This window comes from Hordeum vulgare, chromosome 1H (genome assembly GCF_904849725.1).
Source record: "Hordeum vulgare subsp. vulgare chromosome 1H, MorexV3_pseudomolecules_assembly, whole genome shotgun sequence".
Taxonomy (NCBI): Eukaryota; Viridiplantae; Streptophyta; class Magnoliopsida; order Poales; family Poaceae; genus Hordeum; species Hordeum vulgare.
In genome coordinates this window covers 158,558,155-158,579,959 of record NC_058518.1, presented here as the reverse complement: position 1 = coordinate 158,579,959, position 21,805 = coordinate 158,558,155, and the positions used below count along the sequence as shown (strand labels likewise).

Sequence of the window (21,805 nt, the reverse complement as noted above, 5' to 3'; positions counted from 1 at the left end):
GCAAACCACTGATTGGCTATGTTACTGCTTGCTTAACCATGTGTTAGCGTTGCTAGTTGCAGGTGCAGTTGCTTCCATGTGATAACATGGGTTCCTTGTTATATCACCCTATTAATGCTATTTAATTTAATGCACCTATATACTTGGTAAAAGGTGGAAGGCTTGGACTTTCTAGCCTGGTGATTTGTTCCACCTTTGCCCCCTTAGTTTCGGCTACCGGTGTTATGTTCCATAATTCAGCGCTCCTAACACGACGGGGGTTGTTATGGGGACCCCCTTGATAATTCGTTTTAGATTAAGACTGGTCTGGCAAGGCCCAACTTTGGTTTTACATTCGCCTAATAACCTAATAAAATTGCATAGGGACTTTCCAGACCCCGAGGATAATTAATCAACCCCCCCGGGCCAGTGCTCCGCATGAGTGTTGGTACAACATGTCAACCGTCGGTGGCTACCATGGTCAACTGTGCGATTGGCCTACCGAAAGTTTGGAAAATCCGCCGTGTCCTGAGATACGCGACTCCTATCGGGATCGTCGACACGTCGGGCGGCCTTGCTCGATTAGTTTTACCTTTGACGAATGTCTTGTGCATCGGGATTTCGGTGATGCTTTGGGTAATTTGAGAGTTGAGGTTTTCCACTAAGGAGTCCGACGAGACCGCGAGTTTCGTGATCGATGATTTCTATGCAGCTTGTGGTAATTTGTGATGGACTAGTTGGAGCACCCCTGCAGGGTTAAATCTTTCGGAAAGTCATGCCCGCGGTTATGTGGCAACGTGGAAACTTTGTTTAACACTGGTTCTAGATAACTTGAAGTTAACTTAATTAAAATACGCCAACTGAGTGCGTAACAATGATTGTCTTTTTCGTGAGTTCCTTCTCCGACCGAGGACACGGTGGGGTTATGTCTGACGTAAGTAGGTGTTCACGATCATTCATTCGATCATCAGTAGTTCACGTCCGCTATGCGTAGATCATCCCACTCTTTATTCTTGTACTCGTAAGTTAGCCACCTCATATATTGCTTAGTCGCTTGCTGTAGCCTCACCACTTAACCATACCTCACCCATTAAGCTTTGCTAGTCTTGATACCTTTGGAAATGAGATTGCTGAGTCCCGTATGGCTCACAAATTACTACAACACCAGTTGCAGGTACAGGTAAATGTTACTTGACGCGAGCGCGTTGATTGTTCATTTGGAGTTTCTTCTTCTTCTTCATCGATCTAGGATGGGTTCCTGGCTGGCAGCCTGGGATAACAAGGATGGACGTCAGTTTCTTTTCTCGTTTATTTTCGTCCGTAGTCGGACCCCACTCTTCTTCGTGATATTTATGTATTTTACTGATGTGACTGTGATGTAGCTTGTGGCGAGTGTAAGCCAATTCCATATATCTCATCTTTTCAGTACATGTACTTGTAACGATATCCATTCTTGCGAAACGACGAGATGTGCTTCTATCCCTGTCGAGGCCCTCGTGCCAAAATAAGGATAGGATCGCATCTTGGGCATTACACATTGCTTGCAAGGCTTCTGTGTGATGTTGTATTACCGAGTGGGCCCCGAGATACCTCTTCGTCACACGGAGTGACAAATCCCAGTCTTGATCCATACTAACTCAATGGACAACTTCGGAGATACCTGTAGAGCACCTTTATAGTCAGCAGTTACGTTGCGACGTTTGATGCACACAAGGTATTCCTCCAGTGCGAGTGAGTTATATGATCTCATGGTCATAGGAATAAATACTTGACACGCAGAAAACAATAGCAATAAAACGACACGATCAATATGCTACGTTCATAGTTTGGGTCTAGTCCATCACATGATTCTCCTAATGATGTGATCTAGTTATCAAGTGACAACACTTGCATATAGTCAGAAAACCTTGACTATCATTGATCAACTGGCTAGCCAACTAGAGGCTTGCTAGGGACATTGTTTTGTCTATGTATCCACACATGTATCTATTTTTCATTCAATACAATTATAGCATGGATAATACACGATTATCTTTTACCAGGAAATATAATAATAACTATTTATCATTGCCTCTAGGGAATATTTCCAACAAATGCAACTACCCAATGAATCACACGGCGACAACGGAATAAAAGGGAATCTTCTGGAGCGTCGGTCTCGGGCTGTCACAAAAGCGCAGCCGCGGAGCGTTCTCCGGACCGAGCTGAGGGCGTTTGGTGGCACGACGTTTCTTGCGGTATTCGACTTTCGTCCATTCATTGCAATGGCCTGAAGGGAAGGGGCTCAGGCACGGGGAAGAGCGAACCACAATGGGTTTTAGCCTTTACTGCCCGAAAGAGGGATCCCTAGCAGTATCCGGGGTGGAGAAGGCGGCCGCGGTCTTGGAGCACTCCCCCCGGAGCAGGATTCGCAGCGGGAGCTTGGGGTTGCCGTTGACGAGCCAGGGTGAGGCTGAGAGTTCAACAGATCTGATGGACCGCTGGACCTGGCGAGATCACGGACCGAGGCCGGTTGCCCCCACTCCTTGTTGTCTACTGAGGTGGACCGCGCAGATTCGAAGCATGCGGGGCGGGAGCGCCCCATGAGGTGTGGAGAGGTGGCGTCCCTACCCGGGCGGGCATCGCCGGGGTGTGGTGGCCGTCGTGGTCGAGGTGGCCAGCGACTCTATCGTGGGAGGGGAGGGAGGTAGCTTGTAGGGACTAATGGTCAATTGCTTGATGAAGTAAAAGGCTTGATCAGTTCTTTCGTAGATTGTAGGGTTGTTTGGGTGCGACGTTGTGCAAACAAAGTTGCACATGTCTTAGTTAGGGAAGGTTGCTTGAAATTCTTATGTAAAACTTGGATCCATGTGTCTCCTGAGTGTGTTAGCTTGGAGATTGTATGAGACAAGACTTTAAACGTTGAATAAAGTGGCATAAAGTGGCAATGATTCTCATAAAAAAGGAAGAAGAAGCAGGTAGCACATGTACGTGCTTCTTTGATCCGCTGTTATGAATCTTTATATTGAATCTGTTAAAACCTTTTTGATAATCTGCTAATGGAACAGTGTGTGTTCGTCGGACTTTGACTTATGTTTATGGATGAATTTCCACAAACACGAGTCCGAAAAAACAAATCTTGATAAAGATCGATATTGGCCAATGCAACAGGCCTTTTGTGCCCAGCATGGCCCAGCCCACAAACATTTTGGGATCCCCTTAGACCTATAAAAACATATCCCACTACTCGCGGCCGCCTCTAAACCCTACCTCCGTGGCCGCCACACCTCGACCTCAGGCGAAGAAAGGGCGAAAGCACCATGTACACGGCGAGGAAGAAGATCCAGAAGGACAAGGGCCTCGAGCCCTCCGAGTTCGAGGACTCCGTCGCGCAGGTAGCTAGGAAGCCCTCTCGTCTGACGTCACTGCCCTTGCGTGTGGTCTCTGGGCTCCGTGTTTCACCACCGCCGTTTCGTCTTTGTAGGCTTTCTTCGACCTGGAGAATGGCAACCAGGAGCTCAAGAGCGACGTCAAAGACCTCTACATCAACGCCGCCTTGTAAGCCATCAGCCAGCCTTAACCTTGATTTTCGTTTCAGTTGAGCAGTCCAATTGGCAGTGAAGGCGATGATGGTTTCTGGTTTGTGCGGCCTCTTGTTGCAGCCAGATGGATGTTGCAGGGAACAGGAAGGCCGTGGTCATCCACGTCCCGTACAGGCTCCGCAAGTCCTTCAGGAAGATCCACGTCAGGCTCGTCAGGGAGCTCGAGAAGAAGTTCAGCGGCAAGGTTTGTGGAATGCCATTCACCTTGTTAGAATCCTTTCCTTTGAAGAACAGTCTGATCTAGTAATCATTATTTCACATAGGAGTCAGTTGGAGTAAGTTTGCTAGTCAGAAGGATTGCTTATGTGTTGTAGATTGCGTAGACAAGATGGTAATCCCCTATAGCCATAACAATTTACTGCCTTACCAGAGAGCATGTGTCTACGCTCCGCCTGAATCCTGTTCTGTTTTGCACTGCACTCTGCTACTACAAATACAATACGATACCTGTGTGTGTGCAATGTTCACCAGTATGCTACCTCGTCTACAACTAGGACGCTGTACGAATGGGCATGTGTTTTCGGTTTGGAAGAGATGTATTTACTCGAATGCTGTGGCCGTTATTTCTTATTGCCTTCTTTGTCAGGTGTCATTTACAATGTTTGGCATCTTCCATTCAATGTTATTTGTCTAATGAAGAATTTGTTTGTTAGTCTAAAAATACGCCGATGGAGAAATTTCTTAGTAGTCATGTCTTTTGCCTATTAAACATGCCAATACCCCCTAATTTTGTTTAGACAATTATTGTATTCATGTCACTTCCTGTAATTGCCAAAAATATGCCGATGGAGAAATTTCCTAGTAGTTGTATCTTTCACCTATGAAACATGCCCAAACCCCCCAATTAAGCTGAAGCAGAAGTTAGCCAAGTTCCTTTTTCTTCCATGCTTGCTGAATTGTGTAGTTGACTATGACTCAATGCAGGACGTTGTTATTGTTGCAACAAGGCGGATTGTGAGGCCACCCAAAAAAGGTTCTGCTGTTGTTCGCCCTCGTACAAGAACTTTGACTGCTGTTCATGATGGTCTTTTGGAGGATGTTGTTTACCCAGCTGAGATTGTGGGGAAACGTGTCAGATATCGTCTTGATGGCTCGAAAATCATCAAGGTAAGATTTGACCACTGCATTGCTGTAGCTAATTATTGTATAGAGAATTTCCAATTATTGTATAGAGAATTTCTGAATTGATCAGCACTGATCCTTTTGATCCAAACAATATTTTTGGTGCCCTGTTTATTTTACTGGTGGCCTGAAGATCTTCTTGGACCCAAAGGAACGCAACAACACAGAGTACAAGTTGGATACCTTCACTTCAGTGTACCGCAGGCTTTGTGGCAAGGATGTGGTATACGAGTACCCCGTTGCTGAAACTGCTTGAAGATCCTTCTTGATTTGCATATTGGCTGGCTCTCTTGTTCATGTATTGAATATGCAACCGCTTGCTTGAGCTCTTTGTTATTTGGATCATGTACTCAAAAAATCAAAATTATAGCTGTGATGCTGAACCTAAATATTTGCTAGTGAAAATTGTTGAATTTTAAGTTTCACCTTTTCGGTTATGTGGACGGAACACTTAGTCATCTTGAAAATTCAGGCCCCCAAAACTGTAGGGGCTGAACCCTTGAAATGTCCCAACATCAAACCTGGAAAGCTTGCTGTAGGCTTGGGATGACCCAAGCGAGCATGCCAAAGGTCCACACCAGTGATGAGGGTGACAGGAAGGGCAAAGGTGGTGGAGAGGACTGGGTAGAGGTCGTCAGAGCTATCACATCGATACACCAGTGATGAGGGTGACAGGAGGGGCAAAGGTGGTGGAGAGGACTGGGTAGAGGTTGTTAGAGCTATCACATCGGTGGTGGACCATCCGGGTACGGAGCTATCACATCGGTGGTGGACCATCCGGGTACGGAGCGTCCTTGACAGAGAAACTAAACATATCAAATTTAACAGTGACAGAGAAACCAAACATATCAAATTCAACGGTGACGGGATTTTCATGAGTAAAATAACGAATAGAAACATGTTAGATAAAGAAAAAGAAAGTGACGGTGACGGGATTTTCACGAGTAAAATAACGAACAGAAACATGTTAGATAAAGAAAAAGAAAGTGACGTAAATGTAGAAGGAAAAGATGCATGTCCTATGTGGGTAATGGGAAGAGAGGAACTGTCGTTGACAGTGATGCGAGTAGAAGTGTTGACGGGATTGTTAAGATTTATTACATAAATGTATTAGGGAATCTCCTCCTCTCCCAAACCGTCGGGCGGTTCTCTTCCTCAACCGACGCTTCTCCCGCTTGTCTGGAACCTCTCTGAACCGTCGTGTTCCTCTGGGTCATATATATTGCACCCTGTAACCATCGATGTAATCACTCAATCATTCGTTGATTCAAAACACGTTATCAGCACGAGCGCTACCACAGAGAGCGAAAGCAAACAGAGAAGGAGAGAAGGGAAGGGGAACTTGCCGCCGGTGAGATGCCAGGCCTCGTCTCCTTTTTTCCTTCGCCTCATCCGTGAGGATGGTCGCCGCTACTGCCTCATAGCCCGTCGCCGCCATGGAGTAGGTGGACTCCGGCGCTTCCGTCGCAGGATGCAAGCTATCCGCCGCTTCGGCCGCGATGCCGCTGGACGCGGTTACCATGGCACTCGAAGGGATGCGCGTGGAGGTTACTACGCCTCTAGAAGCGGCCTCCGCGCCGCCGGATGAGCCCAACGCGGTGCTCCTCGCACCCGTGGCCCTATGCCGATGGGGTTCGACCCCTCGCTAGTGGCCGGCCCGAGCGCCCTTGCGGTGCACGAGGATGCAGCTGCGCCTGCCCCGCCCCCCGGATCTCCGCCTCCACCACCTCCTCCACCGACGGCTTGGATGGCGCCGCCGACGCCCACGCCGGCCGCCGAGACCGCCGGCCCGAGCCGTGGCCCTCCTGGCTACGTGCCCGTCCCGATGCGTGCCTTGGTGGACGAGGAGGCCGCGCCACCGCTGGAAACGACCGCGGGCTCGACCAGCCGCGCGGAGAGGCGTTTCGGCCGACTCTTCGGGCGCGCTGTCGCCGCCATCGACCGTCGTCCCGGCCGCCGCGCCGGCTCGTGGACCCCGACGAGCCTCGGACTCGCCAGCGCCGCGCCAGAGGTTGCGCGCCCGGACGCCGTCTTCATCGGATCTTCTTCGGACGATGAGAGCTCGGCGGGGCTGCGCCGGTGACGACCGGAGTCGCAAGGGGATGCGGCGGCCACTCCTCCCCGTCGGCGCCGCTGTGTGGCAGTGGGGATCGAGCAGAGGTGGTGCGGGGGTCAGATATTCTGACCCTTATCCGATCCACCCTCTCCCCGTGTCCCTTATGCGGTGCGGTGGCGAGTGGGCCGGCCAAAGGCCGGGCAGGCCCAGGCCCAGGCGCCCGAGGCGGCTGCCAACTCCCCTGTGCGGTGCAGCGGCTCCATGGGCCGGCCAAACTGTTTTTTTTCTCTGTTTTCTTAACATTAGTACTAATTATTGTATTTGTGCAATTTTAGACTATGTTTAGTACTGTTTAGTACTTAGTTTGACAACTACTTACATTTTAGTCCTGTTTTAGATTTATTCTATGTTAGGACTTGTGTAATTATTAGTAGGTGTGTTTATATTATGTAATGGATTGCATATAAATAAAGTACCAGATTTCATCTGGGAAGAATGACATGTTCTATGTGTTTACCACATATTCAGTTCTCTTGAACATGTGCTTGCGATTGAGATCATCTTCTCTCGCATATCAAACTTGCAATTTTTTTTGTATATTTTCTCCCTTATTATATTTGGAATCACAAGGTGATGAGTTGGGATCTACTGCTCATTTGCAGACTATCCCCTCTTACTCTAAGGTCTATGTTTTGTCAATCTTGACATGCGATTACCTTCAACGTGTATTCCTTATATCTAAATTGTAGCATACACAAGGTAATGTCCATGCAGTCCATTACCGTGAGATCTAAGTGATCTTTAATGTGCATGTTCACACAATTGAGGTTGAGAATTTATTTTTTCAAGTTTCACTTGAGTACCAAATTTTTGCATTCTTATTACCCAACCATGATGGTTTTTAATTTACCACCCGCAAATTAATTATCTATGGTCCTCCATGTAGGCAAAGATGACTGCCAAAGAGTTTGAGGAGCTTGCCCTCAATGGCCACAACTATCCTACATGGGCCATGGACATCAAGATCAGTCTTGCGTCCCGTGGGATTGCGCGTGCAATCCAGCCTCCTAAGACTCCTCTCCCGGCTGGAGCCACGCCGCTGACAGAACAACAGAATTATGCTGCCTTATACATCATAAGGCACCATATTCATCCAGACCTCAAGTCTGAGTATTTACAGGAGGAATCTCCTAGTACTCTGTTTCTGGCCCTCAAAACGAGGTATGAACAGTAGAAGACAGTAGTCCTGCCAGAAGCACTTCATGATTGGACTCATCTCCGTCTTCAGGATTTCAAGTCCATTGGTGAGTATAATCATGCTGTTCATAAGATATGTTCCAAACTGTGCTTTTGTGAGAAGGAACCTACTGAGGGGAAGAAGATAGAGAAAACTTTATCTACTATGCTCCCTTCAGATAGGATCCTCCAACAGCAATATCATGCTCGCAACTACACTGTCTATTCCGAGCTTATTCACATGTTACTTCAGGCTGAAAAGCATGATGAGCTACTCGCTAAGAATGGCTCTCAGCGTCCAGTTGGGGCACAACCTTTACCTGAAGTTCATCTGAATGTCGCGAATAGACAGAAGTTTAATGGTACCTTTTGAGGTAAACATTCCAATTCTGAGCACAAGCACAAGCGCAATGGGAACAGAAAATTCAGAAACATGGGCAAGGGCAAAGGCACTGCAAAGCCAAAGTTCGATAAAACTAAACTTTGCAACAAGTGTGGATGCTACTCGCATTCTACTGAAAAGTGCTCAATGCCCAAGCATCTGGTCATGCTGTACCAGCAATCTCACGGACGCAAAGCACCTCAAGGGAAAAGGCTTGAAGCTAACTTCAACCTACATCCGCATAGCGCAAATGGAGCTGGCGATTCACACGATATTCCTCCTAGACCGAGCAACGCCAAGATTCCTTATCCACTTGAGGACCCTGCTGAAACGGAGGCCATGTTACTTGAGTACACCTCAAACGATGTGTTTGGCGACTTTGACTAGTCCCTCGACCTCCTTAGTGATCTACTTAACTATGTCCATTTGTGATGATTGTAATAAGAACATAAGTTTGTTGTTGTCTTTATATTGTATTGTATCAACACATTTGATATAATAAAGATTGTATTCTATCTTATTGAAAATTCTTTTGTTTTTATATAGTTTTTCTACGGGGACAATCCGATGGAAGAGGAATTATGCCTTGTGGACAGTGGTACCACAAACTCCATACTGAGGGAGATGAAATATTTCCAAACTCTGAAAAAGATGAATGGAGATATTCTAACTATCTCTGGACGCGATACAGTGATTGTTGGTACTCGACGTGCCATATTCACCCTCCCAGGTGGTACACAAGTGACAATCGAGGATGCTTTATTGTATCCTGATTCTTCACGTACCCTGATCAGTTATCGAGATATCCGTAAGAATGGTTTTCATATTGAAACCCATGAAGACAACAAAGAGGAGTATCCACTCTTTACTAAAAATCACGGATATGGCAAAAAAGTACATGAGAAAATTCCTTCTCTATCGTCTGGTTTGTACTATACGTACATCAAACCCGTGGAACATGTTGCATACAAAGTAATTTTTCAGAATGTTGACGCATTCCAAACCTGGCATGATCGCCTGGGCCATCCCGGAATCGGGATGATGAGAAAAATTACTAGCAATTCCATTGTTCATAATTTGCTTGAGTCAAAATTTCCTCAATCTTCTGATTTTGTGTGCACATCTTGTGCCACGGGAAAGCTAATTTTGAGACCCTCGCATCTCAAAATACAAGCTGAACCACTTCAGTTCCTTGAACGTATTCAAGGAGACATTTGTGGTCCCATTAAACCATTATCTGGACCTTTCAGGTATTTCATGGTTCTCATTGACGCATCTACACGATGGTCACATGTGTGTCTTTTATCCACATGGAACCATGCATTTGCCAAGATAATGCGACAAGTCATTAAGTTGCAAGCCCATTATCGTGAAAGTCGAATTAAGACAATTCGAATGGACAGCGCTGCAGAATTCTCCTCACGTGCTTTCAATGATTATTGCATGGCTTTGGGGATTGAAGTTCAGCACTCTGTCTCATATGTCCATACACAAAATGGTTTGGCTGAAGCATTAATTAAGAGGATTAAACTCATCACAAGACCTTTGTTGACGAATTGTAACTTGCCAACCTCTTGTTGGGGTCATGCAGTTTTACACGCTGCTGACTTGATACAATTGAGGCCAACTGCATATCACAGTTCTTCCCCTCTGGAATTGGTACGTGGAAATCCTCCAAGCATTTCCCATCTGTGTAAGTTCGGATGTGGTGCATACATCCCAATCTCACCACCACAGCAAACATCTATGAGCCCACACAGAAAGTTGGGGATCTATGTGGGGTACAAATCGCCGTCGATTATCAAGTACGTGGAACCCCTAACTGGGGATCTGTTCACAGCCCGTCACGCTGATTGCATATTTAATGAGGAACATTTCCCGGCATTAGGGGGAGATTTCAAGTACCAGAAAGAATGCCCGGAAATCGATTGGAATGCTCATGCCATTTCATCCTCTGATCCACGTACCCATGAGACCAAACTTCAAGTTCGGAAGATCATTAATTTGCAACATCTTGCAAATAATCTGCCAGATTCATTTACTGATCTAAAAGGTGTTACAAAATCCTTAAATCCGACCAGAAACGCGCCAGAAAGAGTGGAGGTACCAATAAAAACCACTCAACTTCCTGTTCCTAAAAAGAGGGGAGTAGTATGGCTTCTGACCTGGAGCTAGCTTCTAGCAAGCAGCAAAGGAAATCAAGGAGAAAATCCTCAGAGTCAGTAAATGCAGGTCAACTCAACGTTGACAAACACCTGATGGGTAGTTCACACCGAGTGGAAGGGCAACCTTCACAACCCAGCTCCTGTGTGCACAAACTAGCTGGAACATCGGAACACCCAGACTCAATCGTATTGGGAAATCACGAAGAGTCTCTAGGGGTGCAAGAAGTTTCCATCAACTATGTTGATTCTCGAGAATCATTTGACCGCAAGACTACGACTGTCGACATATATTTTGCTGAAAAGATTGCAGATACCCTTATCACTGATCATGATCCAAGGTCTATCGTTGAGTGCCAAAGGCACTCTGACTGGCCTAAATGGAAGGATGCAATCCAAGCAGAAATTGCCTCGCTTAACAAAAGGAAGGTATTCACTAAAGCAATACCTACACCTCCCAATGTTTTCCCTGTGGGATTCAAATGGGTTTTCCTCTGGAAACGGAATGAGAACAATGAGGTGGTGAGATATAAAGCAAGGCTCATAGCACAAGGTTTTACGCAGAAACCCGACATTGATTTCAATGAGACATACTCTCCAGTAATGAGTGGAACAACTTTCCGATATCTTATATCTATGGCAGTACAAAATCGTCTATCCACGCAGTTGATGGACGTCGTGACCGCATATCTTTACGCGTCACTAGATTCGGACATATATATGAAGGTTCCTGACGGAATCTCTATCCCGAATAACAGTGCAAAACGGAACATGTATTGTGTAAAGCTGAATAAGTCATTGTATGGCTTAAAACAGTCGGGACGGATGTGGTACAACCGACTAAGTGAGTTCCTTCTTCAGAAAGGTTACTCCAATAGTGATGATTGCCCATGCGTCTTCATCAAGAAGTCATCCACATGATTTTGCATCATTTCTGTGTATGTTGATGATCTCAACATCATCGGCAGTGCACCAGACATTGATGAAGCAAGCAATCACCTAAAGATGGAATTTGAGATGAAGGATTTGGGTAAAACCAAATTTTGCTTAGGTATTCAACTTGAGCACCTTCCCTCAGGAATCATGGTACACCAAGCTGCCTATATCCAGAAAATATTGGAGAAATTTAATATGGACAAATCCTATCCATCTAAAACTCCTATGGTGGTTCGATCTCTAGACGTAGAGAAAGATCCGTTCAGACCGAGGGATGATGGAGAAGAGGTGTTGGGACCTGAAGTTCCATATCTGAGTGCTGTTGGAGCGCTTATGTATCTTGCAAATTGCACAAGACCTGATATTGCATTTGCAGTGAATCTACTTGCTAGACACAACGCAGCTCCCACCAAACGACATTGGTCTGGAGTAAAGAATATCTTTCGATATCTCCAAGGCACAAAGGATCTTGGCCTATTTTTCCAGTTCCAGCAAAATCTGGACTCTGATATGATTGGGTATGCAGATGCCGGTTATTTGTCTGATCCCCATAATGCCAGATCTCAGACCGGCTTTGTGTTCCTACATGGTGGTACAACTATATCATGGAAGTCTTCAAAACAGACTCTAGTAGCTACATCTACCAATCATTCTGAAATAATTTCATTATTTGAAGCATCATGTGAATGTGTATGGCTTCGGAGAATGATAAACCACATACAACAGTCATGTGGAATTGGGTCAATGAAATCACCCACCATTATCTATGAGGATAATGCGGCCTGTGTTGCACAGATGCAAACAGGATACATCAAGAGTAATATCACTAAGCATATTTCTCCTAAATGGTTTTGCCCCACAATCTTCAGAAAAGCAGGGAAATAAGCATCCTACAAGTCAAATCATGTGACAACCTTGCTGATTTATTTACTAAGTCTCTACCAAATTCAACATTCCAAAAATATGTTCATGGAATTGGTATGCGACGACTTAGAGACTTGCAGGCAACAGGGGGAGTCTCTTCTTGAGATATCCTTGTTCAATAACATCACATTATGCTATTTTTGTGAAGTTTATGTTTCAGGTTCTCATCAAAGTTTTCATGAAGAATTTCCTGAAGACTGGTTGTTTGAAATGATGGCACTACCCGGACAATCGTGAGATGATTCTATGTGGTCAAGCGTAGATTAGGGGGAGTGTTAAGATTTATTACATAAATGTATTAGGGAATCTCCTCCTCTCCCAAACCGTCGGGCGGTTCTCTTCCTCAACCGACGCTTCTCCCGCTTGTCTGGAACCGACATCTCTCTGAACCGTCGTGTTCCTCTGGTTCATATATATTGCACCCTGTAACCATCGATGTAATCACTCAATCATTCGTTGATTCAAAACAGGGATAAGAGGTGTGAAGGATACCGAGATGAGCAGCCATATGAGATGCAACTTTGGTGTCTATGTACTAGTCACCGTCGCCGGTGTAGTTGGACGAAGTGGGAGCGGGTCCCGAGGCTGGGGAAGCATGTGGGCCGGCGGCGGTGGCAGGGCCGTCAGGGGCAAGAGGCGGCAACCCTCCTGGTTGCGACGGCTGTCCGTAGGAGAGAGGCCCATAGGGCTGGGGCGCGGCGTAAAATGTCTGGTGCGAGGGAGGCTGCGGGTCAAGGATAACGGGAGGAGGCGCACGTGGGACCAGCATGGAGTAAGCATGCACGACATCAGTCCACGGGTTCTGTCCATCATACCACGGAGCCGGCTGAAGCTGTTGGTGCTGAGGACGGCCTGCTCCTCCCTGAGCGTCGTTCAGGTGCTGTTGCCGGCGTTCACCACACGAACCCCTAAGGTGACGACTGTTGCCAGGTGGGGCTGGCTACTGCGGCAAGAAGGGGGCTGACGCCCGCGGGAGGGCCGGTGCAGGGCGTGGCTGAGGCGTGGGCGGTGCCGATCCACCGCGGGTGTGGGTGGTGAGAGTGGTGTGCGTGGCATGTATCCGCACCATCTCCATCCGTCGCTCCTCAAACTTTAGGTACGCCACCACCTTAGCAAAGGTTGGCTCCGGGATGAGAGTAAGGTTGGAGGTGGCGTTCCCAAAGTCTTTGTTGAGACCGGCGGTAAGGGTGTTGATCAGGAGCTCATCGCCGATAGTCTCGTCAAGATCACGAAGCACATCGACGAGCTTTTTGAGGCGCATGCAAAAATCATCTATAGATAAATCAAGCTGCTGGCACCCGTAAAACTCATCATGAAGGACCTTGCGCTGAAGTTTGTTGTCGGTGAAGAGGCCGTCGAGCTTGGTCCAGATGGCGTAAGCATCATCCTCGTCGCACACCACCATGTGGAAGAGGTCCTTGGATATGGTGAGGTAGAACCATCGGATGATGGTGGAGTCTAGGATCATCCAGTCCTCGTCGTTCACCATGAGGCGAGAGTCCACAGTGCCATCAACATGACCGTGGAGTAGGTACTCACGGAACAACAAGGAAAAGTACCTTTTCCAAGCAGAGTAGGATGCGGTGGACTGATCAAAGGTCACCGGAATACGGTCAAAGATGTTGAGATCGCGAACGAGGGGACATCCGGACCGACGAATGGGTTGCTGCCTGAGGAGATCGAGGAACTCGGAGAAACCATGGCAGCGGGCGGGCCGGCAGGAGGGAAGGCAATGACGTGAGAGAGGGTAGCAGGGGCGACGACTGCGAAGGAGGAGGGAGGTGGCTTCGGGAGATGGGTGTTAAGGTGGCGGAAGCGGTGGAGGGATGTGGCGGCGACACGGAGCGGCGGCGGCGTCGCGATGGAGGGTGCGACTGCGACGGCTAGAGTAGGATCGTGGAGGAAAGTGATACCATGTAGAGAATTAGGTTTGAGCTGTGCAACTCAACCCCAACTATATAAAAACTAGGAAATGGACCTACAACATAATATACATGCACAAATATATTCAACAGAATCCATTGTGCAGCGGACTGATGTTGGTGATGCACGCAGCAGCTGCGCCCTGGCCTGCGTCTCCGCCATTGACCCCGGTCGTGACAGAAACAACAATCGGAGCGTTGGGTATGTGTAGCGCTGGTCGAGGTTAGGCCATAACGCTAGGATAGTACCCGAGTTCTAGGTCGTGATGGAGGAGGCGTTGTGCCGGTTGTGCAGGATCTCATCACACTCGTGGTGGATTGAGATATGGAAGACAGATGGAGAGGAAGAGACGCTTTCTGGCCTACAAATTTTATCTCCGAACCTTTTAGGAGTTAAGTTTGGAAAGATGATTTGGGGAGTTAATATATGGGCTCTTGCCAGTCATGTCTATATTCGTGTTCGTGACTAGTGAGGATTGCTCAGCTTTTTTCTTCACGAAAAAATCAAATCTGTTATAAAAATTCATCAAAAACATCTCAAATACAATGAAATCATATTCAGATTTCAAGACCATCGGACGACCATTATTGTCAATGCGCTGCTGTAGGCCTGTAGCCACTCCCCAAAGACTAATGCATTGAAACCGCAGTTATCGTCATTGAACTATTTGATACATCTGAAGCAAGTGACAACAAATCTCGCCAAATGACGAGAAACCCTAATCACACCGCCTCAAAGAAACGACATGAATATACGCCAGAGTTCCATCGACTACATCCATATGGTCAAACTTGAGGAGGACCAAAGCCCTGAAGACAAACTTGAAGAAGAAGCGCCGCCATCGGCCCGAACGTTGTACATGCGAGGACTAAAAAACCCTAACCTTAACTAGTAGCCGAAGCGGAGGTGGTAGGCAAATCCATGGACTCATTGGTGCAGCCTGGAGGGACGAGTCTTCCCTAGCTGCCTAGGGTTAGGGGTGGAAGATGAGAGTAAGTTTTTGCTCTAGGTTAGTCTTGCACTATTGTAGGAATGCCTAGCAGTGGTGGGTGAGAAAAACCCGGCACTCGCACGCAAGTCTCTCAGGGCTGCCCTCCACTGACCTCCCGCCATTTCTAGGACGCCATCAGTGGTGGGCGGGCGTCCGCCGTTGTTAGGCCTAGATCAGTGGCAGGTCCGGTATCGTGCCCGCCACAACACTCAATGTTGCCCATCACAGGTTTTGCGCTGCGCTGTGGCGGTCATTGTCTACCGCTCGCCGCTGCTATTGTTCCAGGCCAACATAATTGAATTACATCATATTGCACCTAGATCATATCATCATATTGCATTTGATACGTAAATTCTGGTTTGAACCTTGATCCACATACACGCACCACATTACAAGGATTTTAGATTAATGAAAAGCAGTAGTTATAAAATATAACAAGTGCATTGTAACTTTTCATCATTTTAGTTGTTATCATACTAGTTAAACAACTCTTCATCATTCCAGCAAGAAACTAGCAAGTGACCAAGTTATCATAAGTTAAATAACAAGCTACAAAGGTATCACAAGTTACCAACACTAACTGCTCATCTCTCCTAGGTATATAAACATAAAAAAGTTGAACTCCTACATCTCCCCATTGAAGAATACAGGTCAACCTATCTCCAACTTAAGGGATGCACACGTATTCGTCTCCAAGTGGTAGCGTGGATGCTCCTATTGCGTTTCTCCATCCTTTGATTTCATGGTTTCTTCACTTTGACATATCATGTATTTACGAGTGTAACTCATCGAGATTGGTCGTAAGCTAACCATATGGAAACCACCTTTGGTACATATCACTTTAGGCACGGTTTCTGACGGGAGTACTGTTGAAGAACATAAGTAATAATAATATAATTAGCAACCTAGTTTTTCTTAAGAAAAATGTATGGAAAATATGTACGAGTGACACAATAGTAAAAACATTCTTACAAAATAGTTTGAAGTGACGTTAGAATGCTTCAACTTGTGCACTAGTGGCACATATCCATGATAACTATTGCCAATCATGTAATTGTTCTTATAATGCTCAACATATGAATAAATGAAATGAGATGATTTTTCTCCAACCAAGTAAGCTCGGAGTTATAAGTGTAGTAGGTCCGATCTATTATGTTCCCTGTAGTTTTTGGAGGAGACAAATAAGCTGATAATTAAAAATACATAAGTTTAGTCTGGATGAGTACCAAATACTTTTCAATAATCAATATAAATTACCTAATAACTTTTTTGACAAACTCACCTCGAGGTAGAACTGAAATCAAGTGATCCGCATGCACCCAAATTTCGATATTATTACCACGATCATCGTCATGACCAAGATACCGACGGTCGAATCTCGGGTAATTAATACATCAATGGACAAAGGGAATTGTATACAGGATTGATTGAATCCTTGACATCGAGGTTCGACCGATACAGATCTTCGTAGAATATGTAGGAACCAATCTGGGCATCCAGGTAGCGCTATTGGTTATTGACCGGAGAGTGTCTCGGTCATGTCTGCATAGTTCTCGAACCCGCAGTGTCTACACACTTAACCTTTGTTGACGATGTAAGCATAGTCGAGTCATTGTATTGGTGACCGAAGGTTGTTGGAGTCCCGGATGAGATCGCGGACATGACGAGGAACTCTGGAATGGTCTAGAGGTGAAGATCGATATATAGGATGAAAGTCATCGGAGTCCGAAAGTGTTCCGGTCATACAAATGGACTGACATATTACCGAAAGGGATTTCGGGAGGCCCCGACAAGTCTTGGGGGGCCTCATGGGCCAAGGAGAGGTGGCACACCAACCCATAAGGGGTTGGGAGCCACCCACACTCCAACCCACCTAGGCTAGGGAGGGCCTCACCCCTTAGGGCAGCCGGCCAGCCCAACTTGGGTGGCAAGGTGCCTAGGTGGGAGAGCCCAACCCTAGCCTCCGCCCCTACCTTTGGCCGCCGCCCCCTAGGGGAAACCCTAGGGCGCCCTCCCCTCCTCCCTCCCCCTATATATAGAGAAGGAGAGACAGGGCAGCCGCACCTCATCGTGCTACGGCACTGCTCCTCTTCTCCCTCGTAGTTCCGCAAGCGAGGCAAGAGATGGCGCGGGCCAAAACTCCACGGGCCCCGATGAACTGTGTGTCGGGAGACGACATGTGTGAGCCATGATGGACGAGACGCTCCCACTTCCCCCACGACGCCTCAGGAATCAGACACCCGCCTAGAAAACCGCTGCGCGAGACGGGTAAAACCATCATTGCTTGCCGTCTCTTGTACGTCTCCCTTGTGAACCGCTCCTCCTTGCACAAGCGCATGCCGCTCGCCCATTCCTCTTCGCCTTCACCTCCGCTGCAGTTTTTTTCATGGCACCGAAGAGGAGCGCCGCCGCCATTGTGTCATAGGCTGATCCTGCGGTGCAGTCCTCCTCCCTCGGGAGTGGCAGCAGCTAGCGCCCATGACCCCTGCTATCACAGAGGCATTGGGCCACCGCCAACGAATAAGTTCGCCAACCTACTTATCCATTTTCGCTTGCCATCGATGAGTATGATGGATTGATCCATTAACCCCTGCAGGGTGCCCGCGCGCAAGATTCAAAGGGCCGCAACGTCTGTAGTGCCTTCGCTGGTGCGACTCGCCGACAAGGCTCTTGTGCCGTGCGACCACCCGACCCTAGAGGAAGGTGTTGCTGGGGGCGCCGACAGGAGGGGTGGCGTGCCCCCAACTTGCGGCTAGCGGCGCTGCTCTGTCTAGGGGAAGGGGAATGCGGAGGGAGAAACCCCCACGGGGAGCTCATCCGCTCGCGGGGCTCTCCGAAACGACCGTGCCGCGCTTGACGCGCTCGAGGCTAACCTCTGAGCAGAGAGCGCCTAGCGCCGGGAGGCCGAATCCCGAGCCCGCCGGGTGATGTCAAATACACAACTTTGTTCTTGTAGACTATGTTGGGCCTCCAAGCGCAGAGTTCTGTAGGACAATACCAATTTCCCCTCAAGTGGATGACCTAAGGTTTATCAATCCGTGGGAGGTGTAGGATGAAGATGGTCTATAACAAAACGGAACCGATGCTCTAGAAGATTTGCCGTGTGATTTATTTGCTTGACGCATTCATCATAGCACCATACACATCATGCACATTGCATCGGCCCCCCGTATTGTCAATTTTCAAAACGTGCATCCGTTATTAGTTGCCGGTTCTCTCCGTTTTGTCGTTGACCATTTTGAGACCAACCACACACGCACGCGCCCACAACTTCATTAAATATTGTCTTTAAAAGTGTGTATAAAACTTTCTCGGATTGGGTTGAAATTTTACATGCGGTCTTAATATAGTGTAGGTAGACTGTGTGCCAACTTTCATCACAATCTAACTCCGTTTGGTACCCCAACGGATAAACCTATAGCGGCAATATAGTCGGTTTAATTGTCAGACGTTGTTGGATTTTGAAAACCTGTCATGGGCCACAACCTCCCTCTCATCTCAGCCTAGCCCATCTACACAACCCAACTAGCCCACCTAAGCCTACCCAATGGTCGGAGCCGTCCGATCATGATCAGAGGGTCCGAAAACGAGCAAAACCATCAAACCCTAGCCCCATTGCTATATATAGACCCCTCTAGTCAATTTTTGGACAACCCTAGCAAAAACCAGCCCTAGCCCCCTTTCATGCAGCCAGCCGCCCCTCCTTGATTTTAGCGTCGGCTGACCCCCCCTCCGCAACTTGGCACCGCCGCCACCGTTTCAGCCAACCCCAGGGTGCCACGTCGCCCCGAGCATCCTCTCCAGCCAACTTGTAGCACAAACATCGCCCTGTGCACCCAGCCAGCCACCGCGGCCCGCGCAGCCCAGATCAGGCCCTCCCGGGCCCGAAGCCGCCTACACGCACCCTAAACGCGCACCGCGCGGGAGCTCAGTCTTCCCCGCTGCTAGCTACCTCCTCGCGTCGGCCAGGCTCATCGGAGTTTATCCTCCCCGCTCCGGGTGCAGGTCCTCGCCGGCATGGTCGTGCCTGTAGCTCCGTCGCCGCCGCTGACCACCCTGCCGGGCTCTCCGACCACGAGCTCCGCCCGCCTATCGCCGATGTCGTCTACGCGCCTCGCTACTGGCCTTGTGGCCTCGCCGCGCCCAGTTCCCGACTGTATCCGCTGCCTATGGCCCCACCCTCGCTGGATCTGCCTGTCGCACCTCATCGGAGCCCAGTCGTCGCCCCAAGCCCCTCCGCTGCCGTCCTGTGCTCGGGCGTGAGCAGAGGGACGACGAGCCTCCGGATGCGCTCGCATGGGCCAGCGCCTCTACGCGGACCACCTCTCGCCCATTGCCAGGCCCAGCTCCGCCCGACCTCCTCTTGACCTTCTTGGGCCCGATGCCCGCTAAGGTGACCTCACAACCCACTAATTTGTGCTAGTGCACCATTTAGTTAACCAACACCCACCTCTGTGTAGCCCAACAGAGGCAGATTCAACCGTTTAGTTTTTTAGGTTCTGTGAATTATTCTATTTATCCGAGGAATAAATAGAATAGGTCCACACGCCTTTCTCATATGAGGCTCTTTGGTTTGCCATCTCCTGGGATTTGTTTTGCCTTCTTATTTAGGGTTGCACGTCTAGCACGTCGCTTTTCCCCGTTCCTTCCATTGACTCACATACGTGTCTATGGGCTCTCCCTTCTCACGCCTATGACCATATTCATTGCCATTTTGTTTTGTAGATGTTTCCAAAAAAGCTCCTGCAAGTTGTTCATCTGCACTTTTGTTTGCATTTCTTGATTATGTACTTTGGGGATAATTCATAAATTGAATGTTTTCTATATATTCCACTCATAACTTGCTTAGCTCCATGGGTGTAGTTGGTCATTGCGACAATGGCGCAATGGGAGCAACGACCCCTCAAGCGCATGTTGGATGATTATTGATGTCTCAACGAATGCATCCACAATTTGTGCCCGACCTGTTGGAAATATGCCCTAGAGGCAATGATAAAATAGTTATTATTATATTTCCTGTTTCAAGATAATCATTTATTATCCATGCTATAATTGTATTGAATGAAAGCATAGATACATGTGTGGATATATAGACAAAACAATGTCCCTAGTAAGCCTCTAGTTGACTAGCCAGTTGATCAAGGATGGTTAAGGTTTTCTGACCATATGCAAGTGTTGTCACTTGATAACTGGATCACATCATTAGGAGAATGATGTGATGGACAAGAACCAAATTATAAACGTAGCATGTGATCGTGTCATTTTGTTGCTATTGTTTTCTGCGTGTCAAGTTTTCATTCCTATGACCATGAGATCATGTAACTCACTGACATCGGAGGAATACCTTATGTGTATCAAACTTCACAATGTTACTGGGTGACTATAAAGGTGCTCTACAGGTGTCTTCGAAGATGTCCGTTGAGTTAGCATGGATCAAGACTGGGATTTGTCACTCCGTGTGACAGAGAGGTATCCCGGGGCCCACTCGGTAATAAATCATCACATATAAGCCTTGCAAGCAATGTGACTCAAGTGTTAGTCACGGGATCTTGTATTACGGAACGATTAAAGATACTTGCCTGTAATGAGATTGAAATAGGTATAGGGATACCGCCGATCAAATCTTGGGCAAGTAACATACCGAAGGACAAAGGGAATGTTATACGTGATTATATGAATCCTTGGCATAGAGGTTCAACCAATAAGATCTTTGTAGAATATGTAGGATCCTATATGGACATCCAGGTCCCGCTATTGGATATTAATTGGGGAGTGTCTCAGGTCATGTCTACATAGTTCTCGAACACGCAGGGTCTGCACACTTAAGGTTCGGTGACGTTTCGGTATAGTTGAGTTATAGTGTTGGTGACCGAAGGTTGTTTGGAGTCCCGTATGAGATGGCGGACGTCATGAGGTTTTCCGGAATGGTCCGGAAACGAAGATTGACATATAGGATGGTTTCATTTGGTCTCCGGAAATATTTCGGGCATTACCGAGAGTGTACTGGGAGTGCCGAATGGGTTTCGTGTTTTCACCGGGAGAGGCCCACCCACCCGGGAGTGAGCCTAAGAGCCCAAGGGTTGCACACCAGCCCTTAGTGGGCTGGTGAGGCCAGCCCAAGTGGTGTATGGCGCTAGGAAAAAGAAAACCAAAAAAAAGAAAAAAAGGAGGGAGGTGGGAAAGAAGAGGAGGACTCCTCCTTCCCCTAACTAAATTGGAGTTGGAGTCCTCCTCTCCTCTCTCCGTCAGCGCCCTCTTAAGCCCCAAGGCTAGCCCCTCCCCTCCTCCTATATATACTAGAGTTTTAGGGTTTTTGATACACAACTTTTGCCACGTGCAACTCAAACCTCTACTTCGTAGTTCTTCCTCTAGATCAGTTTTCTACGGAGCTCGGGGGAGCTCTGTAGGAATAGATCATCACCATCACCGGCGCGCTGTCACGCTGCTGAAGAACTCGTCTACTTCCCCGTATCTCTTGCTAGATCAAGAAGGCGGAGATCGTCATCGAGTTGT

The 21,805-nt window shown here is 47.7% G+C and overlaps 1 protein-coding gene and 1 pseudogene across 1 annotated transcript; one reads left to right on the top strand and one right to left on the bottom strand.

Moving 5' to 3' along the window:
- The first annotated feature begins 3,218 nt into the window (after positions 1–3,218).
- LOC123427783 (40S ribosomal protein S7) lies at positions 3,219–5,101 on the top strand. Its single transcript, XM_045111903.1, has 5 exons — positions 3,219–3,353; positions 3,443–3,516; positions 3,621–3,744; positions 4,485–4,667; positions 4,816–5,101. Exons 1-5 carry the CDS (start codon positions 3,279–3,281, stop codon positions 4,936–4,938), a joined length of 579 nt encoding a protein of 192 aa, XP_044967838.1. The 5' UTR covers positions 3,219–3,278; the 3' UTR covers positions 4,939–5,101.
- Positions 5,102–5,890: 789 nt separating this feature from the next.
- On the bottom strand, positions 5,891–6,719 carry LOC123397749 (annotated as a pseudogene).
- Between the last annotated feature and the right edge of the window lie 15,086 nt (positions 6,720–21,805).

Coding starts and splice junctions, on each gene's coding strand:
- LOC123427783 (XM_045111903.1), top strand. CDS start 3,279: ATGTACACGGCGAGGAAGAAGATCCAGAAGGACAAGGGCCTCGAGCCC. Junction 3,517..3,620: donor CTCTACATCAACGCCGCCTT/GTAAGCCATCAG, acceptor CTCTTGTTGCAG/CCAGATGGATGTTGCAGGGA. Junction 4,668..4,815: donor ATGGCTCGAAAATCATCAAG/GTAAGATTTGAC, acceptor GGTGGCCTGAAG/ATCTTCTTGGACCCAAAGGA.